The 19,687-nt window shown below is 34.4% G+C and overlaps 1 protein-coding gene across 4 annotated transcripts in view; it reads left to right on the forward strand.

The window, feature by feature from the left end:
- NUP58 (nucleoporin 58) overlaps positions 1 to 19,687 on the forward strand; it is a 53,031-nt gene that overhangs the window by 10,803 nt on the left and 22,541 nt on the right. For all 4 annotated transcript variants that reach the window (XM_066258316.1, XM_066258314.1, XM_066258312.1 and 1 more), the window contains exons 3-12: positions 91 to 240; positions 860 to 997; positions 4,173 to 4,283; positions 8,840 to 8,864; positions 10,625 to 10,690; positions 10,990 to 11,164; positions 12,795 to 12,874; positions 14,802 to 14,920; positions 15,324 to 15,406; positions 18,832 to 19,033. In XM_066258316.1, coding sequence (XP_066114413.1) covers positions 91 to 240; positions 860 to 997; positions 4,173 to 4,283; positions 8,840 to 8,864; positions 10,625 to 10,690; positions 10,990 to 11,164; positions 12,795 to 12,874; positions 14,802 to 14,920; positions 15,324 to 15,406; positions 18,832 to 19,033 — 1,149 coding nt within the window. The remainder of the gene's footprint in view (positions 1 to 90; positions 241 to 859; positions 998 to 4,172; positions 4,284 to 8,839; positions 8,865 to 10,624; positions 10,691 to 10,989; positions 11,165 to 12,794; positions 12,875 to 14,801; positions 14,921 to 15,323; positions 15,407 to 18,831; positions 19,034 to 19,687) is intronic.

Consider the following 19,687-nt stretch of genomic DNA (forward strand, 5'->3'; position numbering starts at 1 on the left):
CATAGGATCACTAACTTTGAGGAATCTGGATTGACTGACATATATACATACAGTTATTTTAAACTAAGGATTTTTTTGTTTTTTAAATAGGAACTCCAACCACTACATCTGCATCTGCAACAAGTTTCAGTTTGGGATTCAATAAACCTGCAGCCTCTGCCACACCATTTGCTCTGCCTATTACTTCTACCTCAGCTAGTGGTCTTACTCTTTCATCTGCTCTGACATCAACTCCCGCAGGTGAGGCAGAATGGGAAAAAGTCACGTGTTGTGGTTAAATTATAATTTTAGTTGGTTAGTGTACATAGGTATCCATGTTTATTAAAGATAACTTCAATTTGGGAAAATTTTTATTTAAATCATTCAGCAATTTTGACCTATTACTGATTTGTAAAAAAATTCAGCATTGGGCATTAAAGCAGCAGAGACTGTCATAGAAGTTGGTCTCTATTCAGAGAGCAAAGCAGGGGAGAGGATGAGAGAAATAAGTGTAAAACTATTAATACCTGCTTTGTTTTCGAGGCGCATTTTGGTGACAGGGAAGGAGAAAGAGTTTACATAAAGCGTCCCTGGCTGAAATTCATTCAGATTTGAAGGCAGAGTTGGTGGCCTGGGCTGAAAACTCTTTATTACCGTGTGAAATCAGTTACCCAGTATCATTCTGTTATTACCCAAAGTCCTTTTTTCTGATACTGGTTTTCTCTTTATTTGTAAGTATATATAATTTTATCTTTATTGAGGAGTTTTTCCAAGAAACAGTTTTATCATGGATTTTCATTGTTTTGAGAAAGTATTTTGTATTTTCTGTGGTGTTCTAGAAACAGTTTCTTTTTGAAGACTTACAATCTCACCTTTATAGCATCCACAGGATTTACTCTGAACAGCTTGGGTGGAACGGCAGCCACAACTACGACTGCGTCGACAGGCCTTTCTTTAGGGGGGGCCTTAGCTGGTTTGGGGGGTTCGCTTTTTCAGACTACAAACACAGCATCATCAGGTAGGTAATCAATGGTATTTGCTCTCCAGAAATAACAAATATTTTAAAATTTACTTTATTTGGTATTTTGAGCTGATTACTTTGTCTACTTAACCTGTATGTTTTCCTTTTAGTATGAAAACAATTTTAATGTTTTGCATGCATAATTGGAGCTCTTAGTCATATTTTAGATAAAAATTTTCTTGTTTCTCAATATTGACTGAGTTGATAAAGAGGGGCCTGTTTGAGGAGCCCTTAGTTTCTAGAGAAATTTGTCTTTTTGATAAATAGCATTTGAATAGTTTGGGTTATTTAGTGTCTACAGTTATTGTAGAATATCTTGACCTTTTAAGCCTTGGTTCTAGGAATGGCTTTCTATTATAGACATCAGGAAAAGGGTATTAGCACACTATGAAGGCAAAATTTTAAAATACAATATTAAATAATTTTATTATAGCCAGACAATACTCAAGTGATCAGTTTGTCTGACAGAAAATTTCTGTTTAACAGTTTATATATTAGGAATAGTTGATAACATGTTGAAATCACAGAATTTTCAGTAATGCTTACATTAATTTATAATGGCTCTTTCAGTATTTTCCCTGAGACCCTAATATGTGTCTAGTATTTTACTTGGTTGTGTGGGAGACATGAAGGAATATAACTTGATGATTTCTATTAAAGCTATAGTTCTTTTGTGTTCTCAATTTATTTATTTATTTATTTATTTATTTATTTATTTATTTGCATTTTTCTGAAGCTGGAAACAGGGAGAGACAGTCAGACAGACTCCCGCATGCGCCCGACCGGGATCCACCCGGCACGCCCACCAGGGGCGACGCTCTGTCCACCAGGGGGCGATGCTCTGCCCATCCTGGGCGTCGCCATGTTGCGACCCTCCTGGGCGTCGCCATGTTGCGACCCTCCTGGGTGTCGCCATGTTGCGACCCTCCTGGGTGTCGCCATGTTGCGACCAGAGCCACTCTAGCGCCTGGGGCAGAGGCCACAGAGCCATCCCCAGCGCCCGGGCCATCTTTGCTCCAATGGAGCCTTGGCTGCGGGAGGGGAAGAGAGAGACAGAGAGGAAGGCGTGGCGGAGGGGTGGAGAAGCAAATGGGCGCTTCTCCTATGTGCCCTGGCCGGGAATCGAACCCGGGTCCTCCGCACGCTAGGCCGACGCTCTACCGCTGAGCCAACCGGCCAGGGCCTTGTGTTCTCAATTTAAATCCTAAATTTAATGGATAATTCCAAGTCAGTGGAAGGGGTGAAAGGAGTTGGTCAAGGTAACCTGTAGAAATTTGTAATATTCAGATTTCATTGATTTTTCTTTGAAAGAGAGAGTGGAAGGAGGGGAATAGAGAGAAGCATCAATAAATTGTTTTACTTAGTTGTGCCATTGATTGCTTCTCATATGTGCCCTGACCAGGGCTTGAACTGGGGACCTCGGGATTGAGCTGGCAACATCGACTATCCAGGACGATGCTCTATGCATTGCACCATTGGCCAAGGCAAATTTTATTGATCTTTCAAATATTTTTGTCCTTATTGTTTAACTTTGTAGGTATTCAAAATGTCTTCTAATAACCAAATTACTAGATGACTATAACATACATTTCTTTGTAGGATAAATATTTAAATATCCCCCGAAGATTCCAATGAAAGACAAAAATAGTATATGGGAGGTATATGTTTTTTGTGTGTCTTTTATTGAGTTTTTGGGTCTGTTAGGATTTTTCCTAGGCTCTTGACACAGTATTCCATGCTTAATATATGGATATATAACCTAAAATTAACTGATCTTTTTAAAACATAAGAAGTTACTTATTTAGCTAAGTTTTTTCATACATTGCCAGGATTTAAATCCCGTTTTCAGTTATCTCATGCTCTTACCAGTACATTTCACTGTTTTCTCTGAGGTTGTTTTTCCTTTTTATTTATTTTTTTTTGAGATTTTACCAAGTAGACACAAATTAACAAAATTTTACTTAAATACACACAAATTACCAAAAGTAGAGATGAAATAAGAAGGCATCACTATGTTTTCTCTGTTTCTAAAGTAGATAGATAGCATCCTGTCTAAAATACCCACCATTATGTCAGCTTGGGATTGTATTGACTTATATGATTTAAAAAGCAAGATCTTTGAAATTTTGCTATTTGATCCACAAGTACTGTATTTCCCCATGTATAAGATGCACTCTTTTTTGAAAATTTTGGGATCTAAAACTGGTGCGTCTTATACAGTGGTGGTAGATTTTTTTACTTGCATTTCCCACTTTTTTGCGCAGATGCAGGGTTGAATGAATTTTATGATGAATAAAACTTGAGTTCAATAACTTTATGTATTACATTTATTTTCAAATTTCAGGCGCCTATATTAAGGTGTGCCTTATATATGGGAGCATCTTATACATATGGGAATATGGTAAATAATAATGATTAAAAATTAACTGTAGTCTAGTCCCTTTCATTTCTTTTGTCAGTGAGGTGGGATTTAGAGAAAAGTTTGTTTTTCCTTTTAAGTCTCCATTTTTTTTAAGTTTTTGAAAGTATGAAATTTTGATGATGTTTGAACTATAAGACTTCCAGTTATTCCTTACATTTCATTAATAGTAAAACTTTATATTATACTAAACTCGTATAAATTCATTCTAGATATTTATTTTCCTCCAGGTTTATTGAGGTATAGTTGACAAATAAAATTGTAAGGTTTTAAAAATATGTATAATTTGATCAACGTAGATGTTGTAAAGCTATACATTAACTCCACCTATTGAGTTAACACATTCAATAATAGATTACTTTAAAAGTATGTAATTCCAAACTATGGTTGGAAGACAGGATATATTCACCTGAAAACATACAAACTGAAACTGCTTTTGTAGGAAGGGCTTATAAACAAAATAAAATAAAGTGTTTACATATACTTATTAATTGTATTGAATTAACAGATATATTCTGACCCTTTTCATTAAGAAAAATCATATTATGCAAATTACATATACCATTGAATCCAAGCAAGACTATCAGTCTTTGTGCAGAGTATGCTCTGGACTTGTTTTTTGTTATTTTTCCGAATCAAGTATGAATAAAACCTGGGATCCAACTTAAAAGCATTTGAGTCCTTTGGTCAGAAGAAATCATTATAAAGACTTCCAGGGAACTTTATAAATATAGATGTTTGGCTTATTTGTAGGTCTTGGGCAGAATGCTTTAAGCTTGACTTTGGGAACCACAGCAGCTACTTCAACTGCAGGCAACGAAGGCCTTGGTGGTATAGATTTTAGTAGTTCATCAGATAAAAAGAGTAAGTAATGTTATTATAAATTCTAAAAATCCTGCAAAGGAACTTAAATTCCTGTATCTGGAAGATCATTAGTTATGCTATATATTCAGGAGTAAAGTATTTTACTTTTAAGTTTATTTGTATTGTATTTAATAAATTTTGTGTGCTGTGCATTTAAAATTTTATTTTTGTGAAAATTGAGATTTGTATGTGCCTATGCCTCATGTAGCTGTTTTATTGTGCATATTAATATGTACTTTTTATTTGGGATTATAATACATATACTGTTTGAAACCTGCTCTTCTCCCATGTAATAATACATCAGAAGTATTTGTCAATGTTAGTAGTTCTTTAAAAATATGTTAATGTTGCTTAATATTAATTTTATGAATGGATATATCAATTTAGTCAACCATCGTTCTATTGTTAGTGTTTGTTTCCAGTTTCTTTTCACTCTGGGAAGTATCACTATACTGGGCGTCTTTGCAGAGAGGCCCAAGGTAGTATTAAGTTTAAAGAGTGTCAGCTGTGGAGATAAATTGCCTGTGTTCAAATCCTAGCTGAATTATTTACAAACTTTGCATTAATCAAGTTATTTATTCTCTCGGTGCTTTAGTATTTTTTGTTTTAATCTGTGAGGGAAACTAATGGAACCTACTTTGTAGGGTTAGTTTGAGGATTACTATTTGTAAAACCTTAGCAGAGCCAGGTTCATAGTAAATGCTATCTCGGTGTTTGCTTTTGTTATAAATGTTCATATGTTTGTTTATTTCTTTAGGGTGAATACCTAGAAATTGAATCACTGGCTTAAAGATAGGGACATTTGGGAGACTTTTGGTATATGTTGTGAAACTGCTTTGCAGAAAGGTGTTACACATCAGTTAGTGTGAAAGTACTTTTGTTACTGTGCTGTTTGTCATGCTGAAGATTTTTTTTAAAAGTTTGCCATATTCTTTTGGAAAAGTTTTTTATTGTTCTGTGTGTTATGTCTTGTTTTGTAGCATCTTTTCTGTTTCTGATGAAAGTGTGTCTTTAATTAGAGTATATACATGTACATTGCATTCTAAGTTTTCTCAGAAGAACTTAGAATGACATAATGGGTAAAGGGATAAATAGTGTCTTTATATCTGTATAAGAATTTTTTTAATTAACATGGGTTTTATTATAAAGAGGTACTATTTATTTTAGGGTGAATTATTATCCTAAAAGTTGCTAAAATCCTTTTAAACTTACACAATTTGGGTTTCTCTTTGAATGAACATTTACAAATTTCTAAACATAGGGTTCTATCTCTTGTTTTTATGTAGTATTCTTTATAGCAACTTCATCATTAGAAAAATAGCCTTAGATGTTTTAGCTGTTTATTTTTTACTCAGTTGGAGCAGCTTGATACCTTCTAACTACTTATATTTTAAACATGAGACTACTTGTTTCTTCATTGTAATTGCTACTAAGCTCCACGTGAAGGAGCCAACTGAAACAAAGGAGTGAGAGAAATATAAGGGGTTAGCCCCATCCCGGTCCTATTTCATGTATATTGTACCTTTGCTAGAATTAAGCAAAAGGGACACACAGAATAAGTGCACATGGCTACACGTACCACATCCCGGCTCCCTCTAATCTGATACATGTGTCAAGGGAGTCAAGGGATTTTTTTTTAATCTAAAAGAATTTTTTTTATGTAGCTATATTAATGTGGACCTCTACTATTAGTGGGATTTAATCAGATGAAGAATGGTAGAGAGCAGCATTCCATGAGCATGGAGCGAGGCTTAAACATGAGAAGGATCTTAGCCCTTTTGAAAAAGTGCTGACAGGCCAGTGTAGCTGTAGAACAGAAAGATTCAGATTCCAGAGATCACAAAGAGGGCTTTGTTATAAAACATTAAAGAGTTTTGTAATTATACTGAGGACAGTTGGGATCTACTAAAGAATTTTTTTTTAATTTTTTTTATTTTTTATTTTTGTCAAGTGAGAGGCAGGGAGGCAGAGAGACAAACTCCTGCATGTGCCCTGACCAGGATCCACCTGGCAACCCCCATCTGGGGCTGATGTTGTATCCATCTGGGGCTGCTGTTCCATTGCTCTGCAACTGAGCTGTTCTGGTGCCTGAGTGGAGGCCATGGAGCCATCCTCAGCGCCAGGGCCAACTTGCTTGTGGCCGTGGGAGGGGAAGGAGGGAGAGAAGGGTGGAAAAGCAGATGGTCACTTCTTCTGTGTGCTCTGACCGGGAATTGAACCTGTGACTTCCACACGCCAGGTGACACTCTACTGCTGAGCCGACCGTCAGGACCTACTAAAGGGTTTTAATCTGGATAGTGTGACATGGTGAGACTTGTATTTTAAGAAGAGCATTCTGAGAACCATGTGGAGAATAATGTACAGGAAGCCAAGAGTAGATGTAGAGAACTGTTAGGAAGCCTTTATAGTAGTCCATAGGTATTTATTTCCGAGGCAAGCTAGGTGGACTGATTAGGAGTCCACACTAATCAAGAAACAGGAGCAAGTTTTTATACACATGCTTGTGTGTGTATTAATTTTTTAAAAATATAATAAACTGGAATATCAAAGAAACAGCAAAATAACAACTGGTCAATAAAAAAGTTTAAATACTTGGGAAAAATTAAATTAAATCCCTAACTTATATTACGGTGTCTTGTCAAATCTAAAACACTGTGTATAGAACATGGGTGCCAATTTCAGACATGTCAAACTAAAGAAAGAAAAAATCCTAGAATAATGTAATACAAATATGGAAAAATAAATTACAGTTGGATTAAAGAGGTGAACAAAAGCAAATTTGGTACAGAGATAAAAGGTAAATGACAAATATAAAGTAAAATACTTTATTTCACATGCTGCTTTTTTCACATTTTAACATCTCTGAAATCATGAATCTTGCAGTTATTAAGGGTCTAGTTTTAGAAATAGACACATGAAATATAAACACGAGACAAATAATTTGCTTAATGTCAAAATGACTCTTAGAAGTCAGTAAGAGAAGTACAAATAGCATCAATAAGTAGTTCACAGGAGAAATGCATGTGTCTCATTAACATTTGAAATAGATATTTTACTTCAGGAATATGAATTAAGATGGAAATGAGTTGACATTTTTCACCCACATACTAGCCATGATTTATTTTTCTTTAATGTGTTCATTGTTGTTGAGGGTGTGGTGGAAAAGTTACGCTTATTTTTAGTAGATGGGAAGGTAAGTTGAGACAAGTGTTATCAGTGGTAAGATGTCAGAAGCATGCTCTGATCTCTAAAGTCCTCTTCTTGAAGTAAAGATCGGGTAGGTGCACAGGTACTTGTAGATATAGACACTCCCCGCATCAACATTATTTCTGTAGTAGCTGCTAAGATGCTAAGCAAAGAGTTGGGTGTGAAGATTACACTACAGCTACATCATCTATCTACTCTGATGATTGAGAGTCATTTTAATTGACATGGAAAATATTCACAGCATGCTGAGAAAAAATATGTTAAAATGTGACAAAGTAATCCTGATTGCATTTTAAAAAGTATGCGTAAATGCAGAAAAAGACTGGAAGGAACTATTAAGGTTCTCCTGTGGGATGAAGATTTATGTGTTTCTATATTTTCTCTATGTCCTTAAATAAACAGGTCATTGTATCATTTTGCTGAAGAAAAAGTTACTTTTATCTATTTTTAAGTGTGTATGCTATTAATGAAATAGGTGTTACTACTGAGAGAGCTTTCGATTGATCTCAGGCACAGAAAAATTTCATTCTTGAAAATTTGCTGCTTTTGTAAAATATTTAGAGTAGTTCAGGTAATCTGATATATTTTAGTATTCCATACTGATTGAGCTTTAAAAAGTTTCAAGTAAAGCTCTTAGGAGTTAAACTGCCAGGTTGCAATATTTTTTATGGAAGATAGAAGATTTAAAAAACTTGTATATTTTTATTTTTCAATATAGTTTACATTTAGTGTTATTCTGTATTAGTTTCAAATGTACCACGAAGTGGTTAGGAAAATATTGTACTTCTCAGAGTGGTCTCCACATTGTTTCAAGTACTATCTGGCCCGCATACATAGTTATCACAATATTATTGAGTATGCTCCCGGTTTGCTGTGTTCTACATCTCTGTGACAGTTCTGTAACTACCATTTTTTACTGCTTAGTCCCTTCATCTGTTTCACCCAGCCCCCTCTCTCCCCTCCCTTCCGACAGCTGTCAGTCTGTTCTCTGTATCTATGAATCTGTTTCTATTTTGTTTATTTTATTCTTTAGATTTCACTTATAACTGATTTCACTTATAATATGCTATTTGTCTTTCTTTCTCTGACTTATTAAAAAAGATTCTTGCCTTTGAAAGAAATAGGTGCACATCAACTATATAACTTTATATATACATAAATATATCTCCATAACTTGCTGTAGTTGGAGTTTGTGACAAGTCATGACGTTTAAGGGGCTTTGTAAGAAATGCTTAACAGTTTCTATTTATACCTTAGTTTACATTAACTTAAAACTTTTATTTGCAGTACAAATATTTCAGTATTTGTTGAATTACCTATTTTTACACAAAACTTCTTGAATTTTCTAGGTGATAAAGCTGGAACAAGACCAGAGTAAGTTTACAATTTAACTATTAAAATATTTTAATTAAATAATTTTATTAAATTGTAGGGAAATAGTATGGTTGGAAGTACATGGAACCATGTAGACATTTTAAAGAAAAAAAATTTTAACCAGTCTTTGTCAAAAATAAAATAATAAACATTTGCTCTAGAAAGATTACAAAAGGTCAAACCTTTAATTTTTATTGTTAAGAAAATTTATAATCAGTTCGTTCTAGGAAATGGTTGGCTTTTCCTCAAATAATACAAATGAGTACCAATATATGTACCTATTTTTTTAACTTATTAAATATTGAATGATTCATGGACCTTTACTCTTGGAGCACCTTTAATATATATAAATGAAAATATACATGTTGGGGCAAAAGTAGGTTTATAGTTGTGAGTATGCAAAAACAGTTTATTCCTATATTATTAATTTATTAATTGTATTATTTTTCATATAAACAGCTGAAGCCCTAGTTTGGTACACCCTGTGTATGTGTGAGTGTGTGTACCTTTTTTATATAAATTACTATGCCAGTATCATTCATTTCCTAAAGATGAAGTGGAATAATAATAGCTTCCATATGCATCATATATGTGTTTGAAGATTATTATTTTTATATTTCCTCACCTAATATGTATTATGTTAAAGAAACATTTGAAGTAAATTATCTGATCAAGTTCACTCTTCCCAACTATCTTGTGTATATTTTAATCCTGTTACATAAATGAGGAAGTTTAGAGAGACTGAGATTTCCCTAGTTATTATCCAGGAAGTAGTAGCAGGACTACATCTGAAGACTAACTTGTGATTCTATCCCTCCCTGCCAATTTTCACTTATTTCTGCCTTCATTAAATGTTTGTGATTTCCTTAAGTTATTTCTTAGTCTACTTTGTTGAAGAACAGATTGAAGTTATAAAATAATAAAATTTGTGAGCATCTCATTATGAGAAGTTTTATAGACTTTCTTGAATGGATGCTTTTGTATTTTCAGCCAAATAAAATGTCAGTCATGGAATTTTTGAACCAGAGGGAAATTAATTCAATATCTTAAAATCTGTAGTATTTTCTCATTTTTCTCATTTTCCAAACATTTAGTCAAATGCATTTATAGTATATAGATGCCCAATCTTCTTAGAAAAGGAATTTCCACATCAGATGAATTGTTAGTTATTTTATTTATTTTTTAGAGAGAAACCGGGACAGACAGGGAGAGAGATGAGAAGTATCAACTCACAAAGGTGTCACTTTAGCTGTTCATTGATTGCTTTCTCATATTGCTTTGATAGGGTCGCCGGGGGGGCTGGGGGAGGGTGGCTATAGCCAAGCCAGTGACTCATGACCTTGGGCTCAAGCCAGTGACATTGGGCTTCGAGCCAGCAACCTTTGGGCTCAACCCAGCAACCATGGAGTCTTGCCTACGATCCCACACTCAAGCCAGCGACCTTGTGCTCAAGTTGATGAGCCTGTGCTCAAGCCGGATGAACCCACACTTAAGCCAGTAACCTCAGGGTTTCGAACCTGGGTCTTCAGCACCCCAGGTTGACACTCTGTCCACTGTGCCCACCACCTAGTCAGTTGATTGTTAGTTATTTTATAGGTCACAAAAGGTATTGTTCTTTGTAAAGAACTTTGAAATCTTCCATGAAAGCTATAAATGGGGAATATTTGCTTTATTTTCTTGTACTTTAACACATATTCTAGTAAAACTCAGCTGTCACCCTATAATCTCAATGGTTTTAATACATCTGGCCTTTTTCTTAGGGATAGTAAAGCACTGAAGGATGAAAATCTACCTCCTGTCATCTGCCAGGATGTTGAAAAACTCCAGTAAGTGTGTCAAGTATAATTGGATAAATCATACTTGAGGAAATGCAAGAATATATTTTAACTTGGGTTAAAATTTTGATGCTTTTAGAAATTAGAGTGAAATCAGAATAACACATTAAAGTTCTGTAATTGCTGTTGTGTAAAACAGCATGTGAACTACAGATGCTGTAGTTTTAGTTTTAGTTTTTGCTTCTTAAGATACTTGGACTCTGATGAACCTATTGTTAATGTGCTCTTTTTTTTTTAACATAGGAAACCAAAGGTATATATATATTTAAATTCAGTTTTATTTTTTTAAGGAAATTTGTGAAAGAACAAAAACAGGTACAAGAAGAAATCAGTAGAATGTCTTCAAAAGCAATGCTTAAAGTACAAGAAGATATTAAAGCTCTAAAGCAGCTTCTGTCATTGGCTGCCAGTGGATTACAGAGAAACACTCTTAATATTGACAAATTGAAAATAGAAACTGCTCAGGTAAACTAATTTAAAGTCATTTAATCACAGGAGTTTTTTTTTGTGTATGTTTTTTCTTTCCCAAATGGAAAGAATAGGTCCTTTTTAAATTATAAAGTTTAATAAAGCGCATATACTTTTAAATTGCTATAATAATAATAGTTACTAATTTTTATCTGTTATTTAGTAGGGATGAGGCCGTGTTCTAAGCAGTTGATATATAAACCCTAAACTAGGGTTTTCACTACAGCCCTATGTAGTGAAACGTAACTTCATTATTTAAATAAGAAAACAGAGCTTTGTTAATAAAGGAAGTGCTTGGATTCAGACCCGGGTAATCTAACTCTAGAGTTTATTCTGCTAACTGTGTTTCATAAATGTGCCTACTGGCATAATTGTTATACAAGAGGGAAACAGACAGAAAAGTGTCTTTTTAATCTGTCAGTTACTAAAAAGAAGTTATTTGCATTATAGATAGTAAATTCTACTGATGACTCAAAGGGCTCAAGTAGGCACTTTTATCATCTGTCCAAAGTGGGATACCTTTGTTTTGGTTCTTGAAATATACTTTGGTGTTCCTCAGGCTGGCAGGAAAGAAGGATAACAAGCAATGGCATGAGGCATGAAATAGGCATGTTAGTGGATCTACATGCAGTTTACCATTATTAGCTGCACTGAGTATGAGTCTGGGTCTGGCAAGAGTCAGTGCTCAATTAGGCAAGGGGTGTCAGAGTTTGAATAGTCCAGTCCTCTCCAGGGCATCTGGACCGTAGTCAGATAGGAGGGAAGCCTGGAGTGAAGACTGAAAAGAAGAGTGAAGGGCAGTTAGAGACTTAACAATTAGACAATAAAATGAGGGCAAAAGGTTGCGATAGAGAATATAAAGGTTAAGGCAAGATTCACTTTTTTTTTAATAAGGGAGACTTACTTAGAATTGGAAAAAGCCATGAAATGTATGGGGTTAAAGCAGAATATCAGCCTTGATAAACAATTGATTAGAAAATAGAAATGACAATAAGGAACATTCAAAGACAATTTAAGAATAGTTGTTGTGTATGTAAGCATTAAAAAAAACTGGGCTGCCTAGGTTCAATTCTCAGGTCTTTAAACTATATGGCCCTGGGCAAATTACCTAATTTCTCTAACTCCATTTTTTTCATCTGTAAATAGGGAGCATTGTCTGTATTTTAGGGTTATTATTGAGATTTAACCCATGATTATTACACAAAGCCTTCAACATAGTGCTTGGTAAATAGTACATCCCCAGAGTGTTAACTGTTGCTGTCATCAGCCTCTGTGTCATTACTGCTGCCTTGCTTTTCTACAGTAGCATTTTCTACGTTTATATTAAAGCTGTTTAAATAGTAGCATAGTCTTTTACTATGAATGAATTAACTTCATGAGCCCTACAGAAATTCATAGTGTAAAAAATTCATCAATTCATAGATTTATCATAAAGTTTGTTAAAAGTACCATTTATCTTTTTTTTGGAAAGGTATTAGCAACTTGTAAATCAACTCCATGCACACTGTTCTCACAGTGTGGACTTCCAAGGGTGATATGTGAGGTTGCAAACCAGAGATAGTTGGTGTTTTTAGCTTAACTTAACTTGCCCCCTCCCTTTTTTTTTTTTAAACCTCTGGTATATTAGGAGTTAAAGAATGCGGAAATAGCTTTGAGAACCCAGAAAACACCACCTGGACTCCAGCATGAAAATGCAGCTCCTGCTGAGTAAGTTAATGGAATTTTTAAAAGAACTGTTTCTCACTTTAAAAAAGCAGGGCAGTAAACACAATATAGAGGCTAAGAATTAATAGAAACTATATAAATTTTCTTGTTAACCCCATTTTATTGAAGGGTAAGTGAAGGCTAAGAACTGAGCTTTTAACTATTATTATGCCATTATACTTTATGTGGACCTGTGGGATTTATTCCTTATTATTATTATTTTTTTAGTAGAAATTGATATATTTTCTGTTTGGATTTTTAATTTAAAAATAATTTTGTGATAGTCCCTTTCTTGAACAGTGCATACTAAATGCAGTTTAACTTACTTATTTTCATAGCTTTTATTTACATCGGTAATAAATCTTTAGGAAGAAAAATAAGATGTTGATAAGTAAAATTAAAATAAAAAAAAATCCACCTGTAATCTCTTCACTCAGCTTTGTATATTCATGTAGTAACCATACATGTGATACATATCTTGTCTCCTTTTTATGTATGTTTGTGTTACCAGAGATAATACTAAGCTAATATTTATCAAATGCTTCCCTTATGGCAAGCAGTATGCTTAGCACTTCACATACTCTATCTCATTTCCCACAAAACCTCTACAGTCTTAGGGATGAGGAGCCTGAGGCAGGAGGAGGTGAAATTCTGTGCTTGTGAGTCTTACAAGTCTTTTTGATTCTTGTCTCTCTCTCTCTCTCTCTCTCTCTCTCTCTCTCTCTCTCTCTTTTTTATTGTTCTTTGTTATGATATGATTTCAGACTTACAGAAGAGTTTCAAGAATAGAACAAAGAATTCCCATATATATATTTCATCTAGATTCCCTACATGTTAACATTTTTACTATTTTTTTTTCCTTGCTTTGTATGTATATATATATTTTTTTGCCCTGAACAGCTTGAGTTATTTGCAGGCATGACACCTTTATGACTAAGTACTTTAGCGTGTATTTCTTAAACAAGGATCTTATGACGAAAGTCAAGAAATGAACAGTGACAACCCTTTCATCTTATTTAGATTAGCATGGGATGAACTTCCTTTAGTATTTTATACCTGTGTCTTTTTATTCTGCTATCAGAGCTAGTTTTGAAATGGGTTGAATCTTAATCATTTTGCATTGCAAAAAGCTTTTACAATTCCCTTTTTTGTGTAGAATAATGTTCGGAATGCTCTGTATGTTATTCAGGGTCCTTTTTTATCTAGCATTCTCTGGTTAAATTTATCAGAACAGTAGTACTGCCATGCCCTTTTTGTAGTATAGTATAGTGTTTTCAGATTATAAAACAAGAACCATAAGTATTTGGTTATAAATTCTGGTTAACAGCTGAACTTTTAAAAACCTTTATTTTAAATTTACTATATTTTAGACTTATCAGGAAACTAGCAAAAATGATAATAAAGAATTTTCTTTGCTCCCCTTAATGTTAACATATTGCAAAATCATAGTTGTGAAGAACAGGAAATTAACATTGGCACAAATAATTAAACTACAGAATCTATTTTAATTTTACTGACTTTTTCACTAATGTGCTTTTGTATTTTCCACAAATATACTTGTTCTGCTCTAGGATCCTATTCACTTGCATTTAGTTGTTACTGCTAATTATCTTTTCCAATCCGTAACAGTTACTGTCTTCCTTTGTCTTTGATGACCTTGAAGGTGCTTTTGAAGAGTATTAAGTTACTGTATAGATTATGCCTTTATTGGGATTTCTTCATGATTGGAGTAAGGATATGCATATATTTTTAATAACCTTGATAATTTATGAGGTTGGATTTTTGTTTCAGTAATGTTTGTTCCACTTAAAGATACATTATGTCATTAGACTAACTCAAAGGCCCTGCTTAAGTGGGGGCATTTATTTGGTATTTTGAATATAAAGAAAATATTTATAAACCTTTCATCTGACTTTATGTTTCTATATAGCTACTTCAGAATCTTGGTTCAGCAGTTTGAGGTACAGCTTCAGCAGTATAGACAGCAGATTGAAGAACTAGAAAACCATCTTGCCACTCAAGCAAATAATTCACATATAGCACCTCAAGGTAACATGATTTCTGTGGTAATTTTTTTTTTTGTGGGAAAAAGGTTAAGCCATTGTTATGTAGTAGATACTCTAAATAACTATTAGTAATTTTCTTAAGCTTCTATAAGAAAATTTTCTTAGAAGTCCTTGATTAGATCTTTATTGCTTGTGAATATAAAATGCTTTAATTATGCTAACCAAGGGCAGAAGGACATCCACCCCTCCCCCAGATTTCTGATGTAGGCCACCTTCTCTTAGTCTGCTCACTCAGCTGTCCTATCACAACCATGGGAATACTGATGTAGTTTTTTCCTCCTACATATTAACTGTACCAAAACTTGGACTCAAGTAATAGAAAACTAATAGTTATTGTGTTAATATATATATATATATTTATGTAATGATATAATTTTCTCTTACAGATTTGTCAATGGCTATGCAGAAAATTTATCAAACATTTGTAGCTTTAGCTGCACAACTTCAGTCTATTCATGAAAATGTAAAGGTAGGTTTTTATTGCCAGTTCATTTCTGTAGATATCGAGACTGAAGTGAAATATTTGTTCATTTGTGGGACAAAAGAGTTCATGTTTATTACAGAAAGAGCTGAATTACATATAAGTGAGAGATTTAAAATAATCCATAATCATGCCCAAACACAACTATGGATAATATCTTTTTCTTTTTTAAAAAGATCCAACAGTACATTTTGAACAACTTTCTGTGTTCATACACACATTTCTTCAGCATCATTTTTAGTAGTTACATAAGATTTCATTGTTAATGTGCAGTTTGTTTAATCCCTTCTCTTTTGTCAGACATTTAGTTTGTTTCCATCTTTTACCACTACAAACAGCACAACAGAATATAAACATTTTTAGTAGCAAAGTCATTTTGTGCTGCTTTGCTTAGTTTTATGTATGTTTTGAATGTTTATTAACCACTGCATTAAAAAACTTGCTTACATCAGTCCTTCTAAATTACGCCTGCTGTTTGTTCATGAAACACTACACACAAAATAATTCATCACTGCATATTTGAACCTCGTCATATTTCTCCCTCTGGTTATATATATTTTTAAAATTTAAGTGAAATATTAAATACAATTGCATTTTTACTAAGTAATCAGGCAAATATAACTAAATTATTTCTTGGAGTTATTTATGATTTTAAAAAGTCTTAAAAATGTAAAGCACCTAAATCTGAGTCTAAATAAGTTGTTAACTGTAAAATAGAGATTACCAATATTTTCATTTATATTTTAATCAATGCATAGTAGAATTTTTTTTTAAAGTTAATTTAATTTTTTTTTTTTTTTTTTTTTGTATTTTTCTGAAGCTGGAAACGGGGAGAGACAATCAGACAGACTCCCGCATGCGCCCGACCGGGATCCACCCGGCACGCTCACCAGGGGCGATGCTCTGCCCACCAGGGGACGATGCTCTGTCCCTCCGGGGGGTTGCTCTGTTGCGACCAGAGCCACTCTAGTACCTGGGGCAGAGGCCAAGGAGCCATCCCCAGCGCCTAGGCCATCCCTGTTTCAATGGAGCCTCGGCTGCAGGAGGGGAAGAGAGAGACAGAGAGGAAGGAGAGGGGGAGGGGTGGAGAAGCAGATGGGCACCTCTCCTGTGTGCCCTGGCCGGGAATCGAACCCGGGACCCCCGCACGCCAGGCCGACGTTCTACCACTGAGCCAACCGGCCAGGGCCAATTTAAATTGTCTTTTAAAAATAATGGCACAAATATTCTTAAATTTATGTCTGTAATAAATACAAAGTTTTGTAAAGTGCTAAAGATGATTTTCTGTTGTTACTTTAAAGTCTGTGTTGTTCATGTTGGTTTTGTTCTCCTTAATTTTATTTGAAACTTTTCAAATATATACAAAATGAGAGCACTATTATAATGAATGCCCAGGTACCCACCACTCAGTTACAACCATTATTAAGATCCTGCTGATCTTTTTTTTAATCAATTCTCCACACATACTTTTACCCCTAGAGTATTTTAAAGCAAACGCCAGGATTGTCATTTATAAATATACGTGCTTTTTAAATGGCAAGTTCTTTTCTCTGATTTTTAAAAACTTCCCTTTTATGACCATAAAACAGTGAGATAGAGATTTACACAAAACAACCTCAGGTCCTGTTGGATAAATTTCACATGAAATTTATCTTCTCTTTTTAAAATATATATATGCACATCCCCAAGAACCAAAGGATTTTCCATGACCAGATTTGCTATGTTGCCATTTATTTTCAGCTGCATTTAGATGTCTACACTTGATCATTTCTTATAAAAATCTAACAAGAGATAGTTTTTTTCTGTTTGTTTTATTTTGTAATGTTTTTTATGATATAATTGGTGAAACAGCCTTAAACTACCTGATCCAGCCAGGTTCAATGACATTAACAAAATTGGACATTAATTTTGAATTATATCAATCATGACTGATGTCTGATTTTGGTTTCTTACAAACTGATCCTTTTCAAGTGTCTAAGGCAGGTCATTATTTCTGAATATATGAAGTAGAACTAAAATTTATGGCCTGTGGCTGCTAAATATTGTGTGGATATGTGCAGTTAATTACACAGCAAAAGGGAAGATGGATTTAGAGGTGATCAGTTCTAAAAAGATTTGTGACCCTTGGCCCTTTGGCTCAGTGGATAAAGCGTTGGCCTGGCGTGTGGACATCCTGGGTTTGATCCCCAGTCAGTGGGGATCCCCAGATCCCCAATACACATGAGAAGTGACCATCTGCTTCTCTTCCCCTCCCATTGCCCCTTCTCTCTCTCTTTCCTTCTCACACCAGTGACTGAGTTGGTCCAGCACTGGCCCCAGATGGGGTTGCTGGGTGGATCCCAGTCAGGGTGCATGGGGAAGTCTGTCTCACTGTTTCCCCTCCTCTCACTTAAAAAAAAATCTTTGTGTTTCTGGTATCACATACCCTAGCATTTTTACCAATTTTCATTTCTTGACAGGCCCTCTTTTAGTACATTTTTGAGGTAGGAAAGTTTAGAACTGGAACATCAAATACTGACATTCACCTAAAAGATGATGATAGCATTTAAATACTGTAAATAATGGTACGATTTGTAAGTACTCTACCTGTTATAATAAAAAAGCCTAAAATGTATTAATTTCTGCTCAAAACAGTAGGAAATATGAAAAGTCTGCATTTCTTCAAAAAGCAGTTTAAAACTGATCTAAATTAAGTTAAATCGTCATGAAGTATTTAATAATTCCAATGCAAATATAATCATTTCTATTAATGGTCTTTAAGGTAGATATGTTGCCTTGGGTAAACCAGCCCAATTAATGTAATTTTTCTTTCTTACTCTGAAATTACAAATTCATTTTTCCCTGTTTAGTTACACAAAATGAACATGAGTCATTCTCATTGCAAAATAGTCAAATAGTATTGATAACATAAAGGCCCTCTTTTTACCATTCAAGCTCTCTGCTGAGGAACATCTTATTTAACATGTCATCCAGGCCTTTTAAAAAATGTATTTAACAAATATGTATTTAGTGCTTTTTATTTTCAAGCTTTTTGAATCTAAAGTTTATCAAAAGATTGGACTTTGGAGGGGAGAATTTCATGAAAAACTGGAATATTTAAAACAGAGTTTCAGGTACTGCTCTGCTTGTCTTAAAGCTTAGCTAACCTATTTTAAAGAGAGGTTCATGAAACCAGAATGTTTTAGAAAGATTATATTATAAAGACATATGACAGTCATGGGGAAGAAGTGTTCAAAGGAGTGCTAGAACTTTCAAACTCATCATTTCCCATACCATGCATTGCCAGCACTAGAATTTGTAATTTAGATGGACTGCATAATATTGGCAATATCTTTGTTCTCTCTTTGCTAACTTATTCATATGCTACCAAAGTCATCACAGAACTCGACTAACCTTTTTTTTCCTTCTTTCAGGTGCTCAAGGAACAGTACCTTGGCTACAGAAAAATGTTCTTGGGAGATGCTGTAGACGTGTTTGAAGCCAGGCGAGCAGAAGCTAAGAAGTGGCAGAATGCCCCTAGAGTTACTACTGGACCCACCCCTTTCAGCAACATTCCAAATGCAGCCGCTGTTGCCATGGCTGCAACACTTACACAGCAGCAACAGCCTGCTACAGGTCTGAATGCATTCAAGTTATAGCTTCTTAATGTTAAAATATGCAGAACATCTATGTGCATTTTTATAAGTCTTCCTAATGTTAGCACTGAAGAAACTTCTATGAATAGCTATTCCAGTACAATCTAAAAATTGTGATGGACACAATTATAAACATACCTGATAAACATAGGGTAGTTTTAGCAATAATTACATCAATGAAATATCAAATATTGTAAATTTACTTAATGTTATTTGCTGTATTGCTATAAATACCCTTTAGCACATGGTGTTTCACTACTGAATTACTTTTAAGAGTAACAGAATCTAAAATCGTGTTTATATCATTTACTGTTTTAAAGTTAGATAATCCAGCCATACACTGCAGTTTTCATGTATGATACTAATAGTGCACTCTTGTTTCCTCATATACAGTAATTACAGAATACCGACATTCAGGATGAAGTATGTTTTTATTGACTTCATGGTGTGTTGAAGAGCAGTAGTTTTGTTTGTATGTGTAGCTGACAAGAAGGGGAGTACAGGTCCTCTAAATCAAATTTGGAAGAAAGTACATGCTAAACTTATTTATACCTTTTCAAAATGAGCAGAGCTGTAGCAAGAACAGGAGCAAGATGTTTCGAGATGCTTTGGATTGCATGTTAGCAGTATGAAG

The sequence above is a fragment of the Saccopteryx bilineata genome, chromosome 2 (genome assembly GCF_036850765.1).
Source record: "Saccopteryx bilineata isolate mSacBil1 chromosome 2, mSacBil1_pri_phased_curated, whole genome shotgun sequence".
Lineage (NCBI taxonomy): Eukaryota > Metazoa > Chordata > Mammalia > Chiroptera > Emballonuridae > Saccopteryx > Saccopteryx bilineata.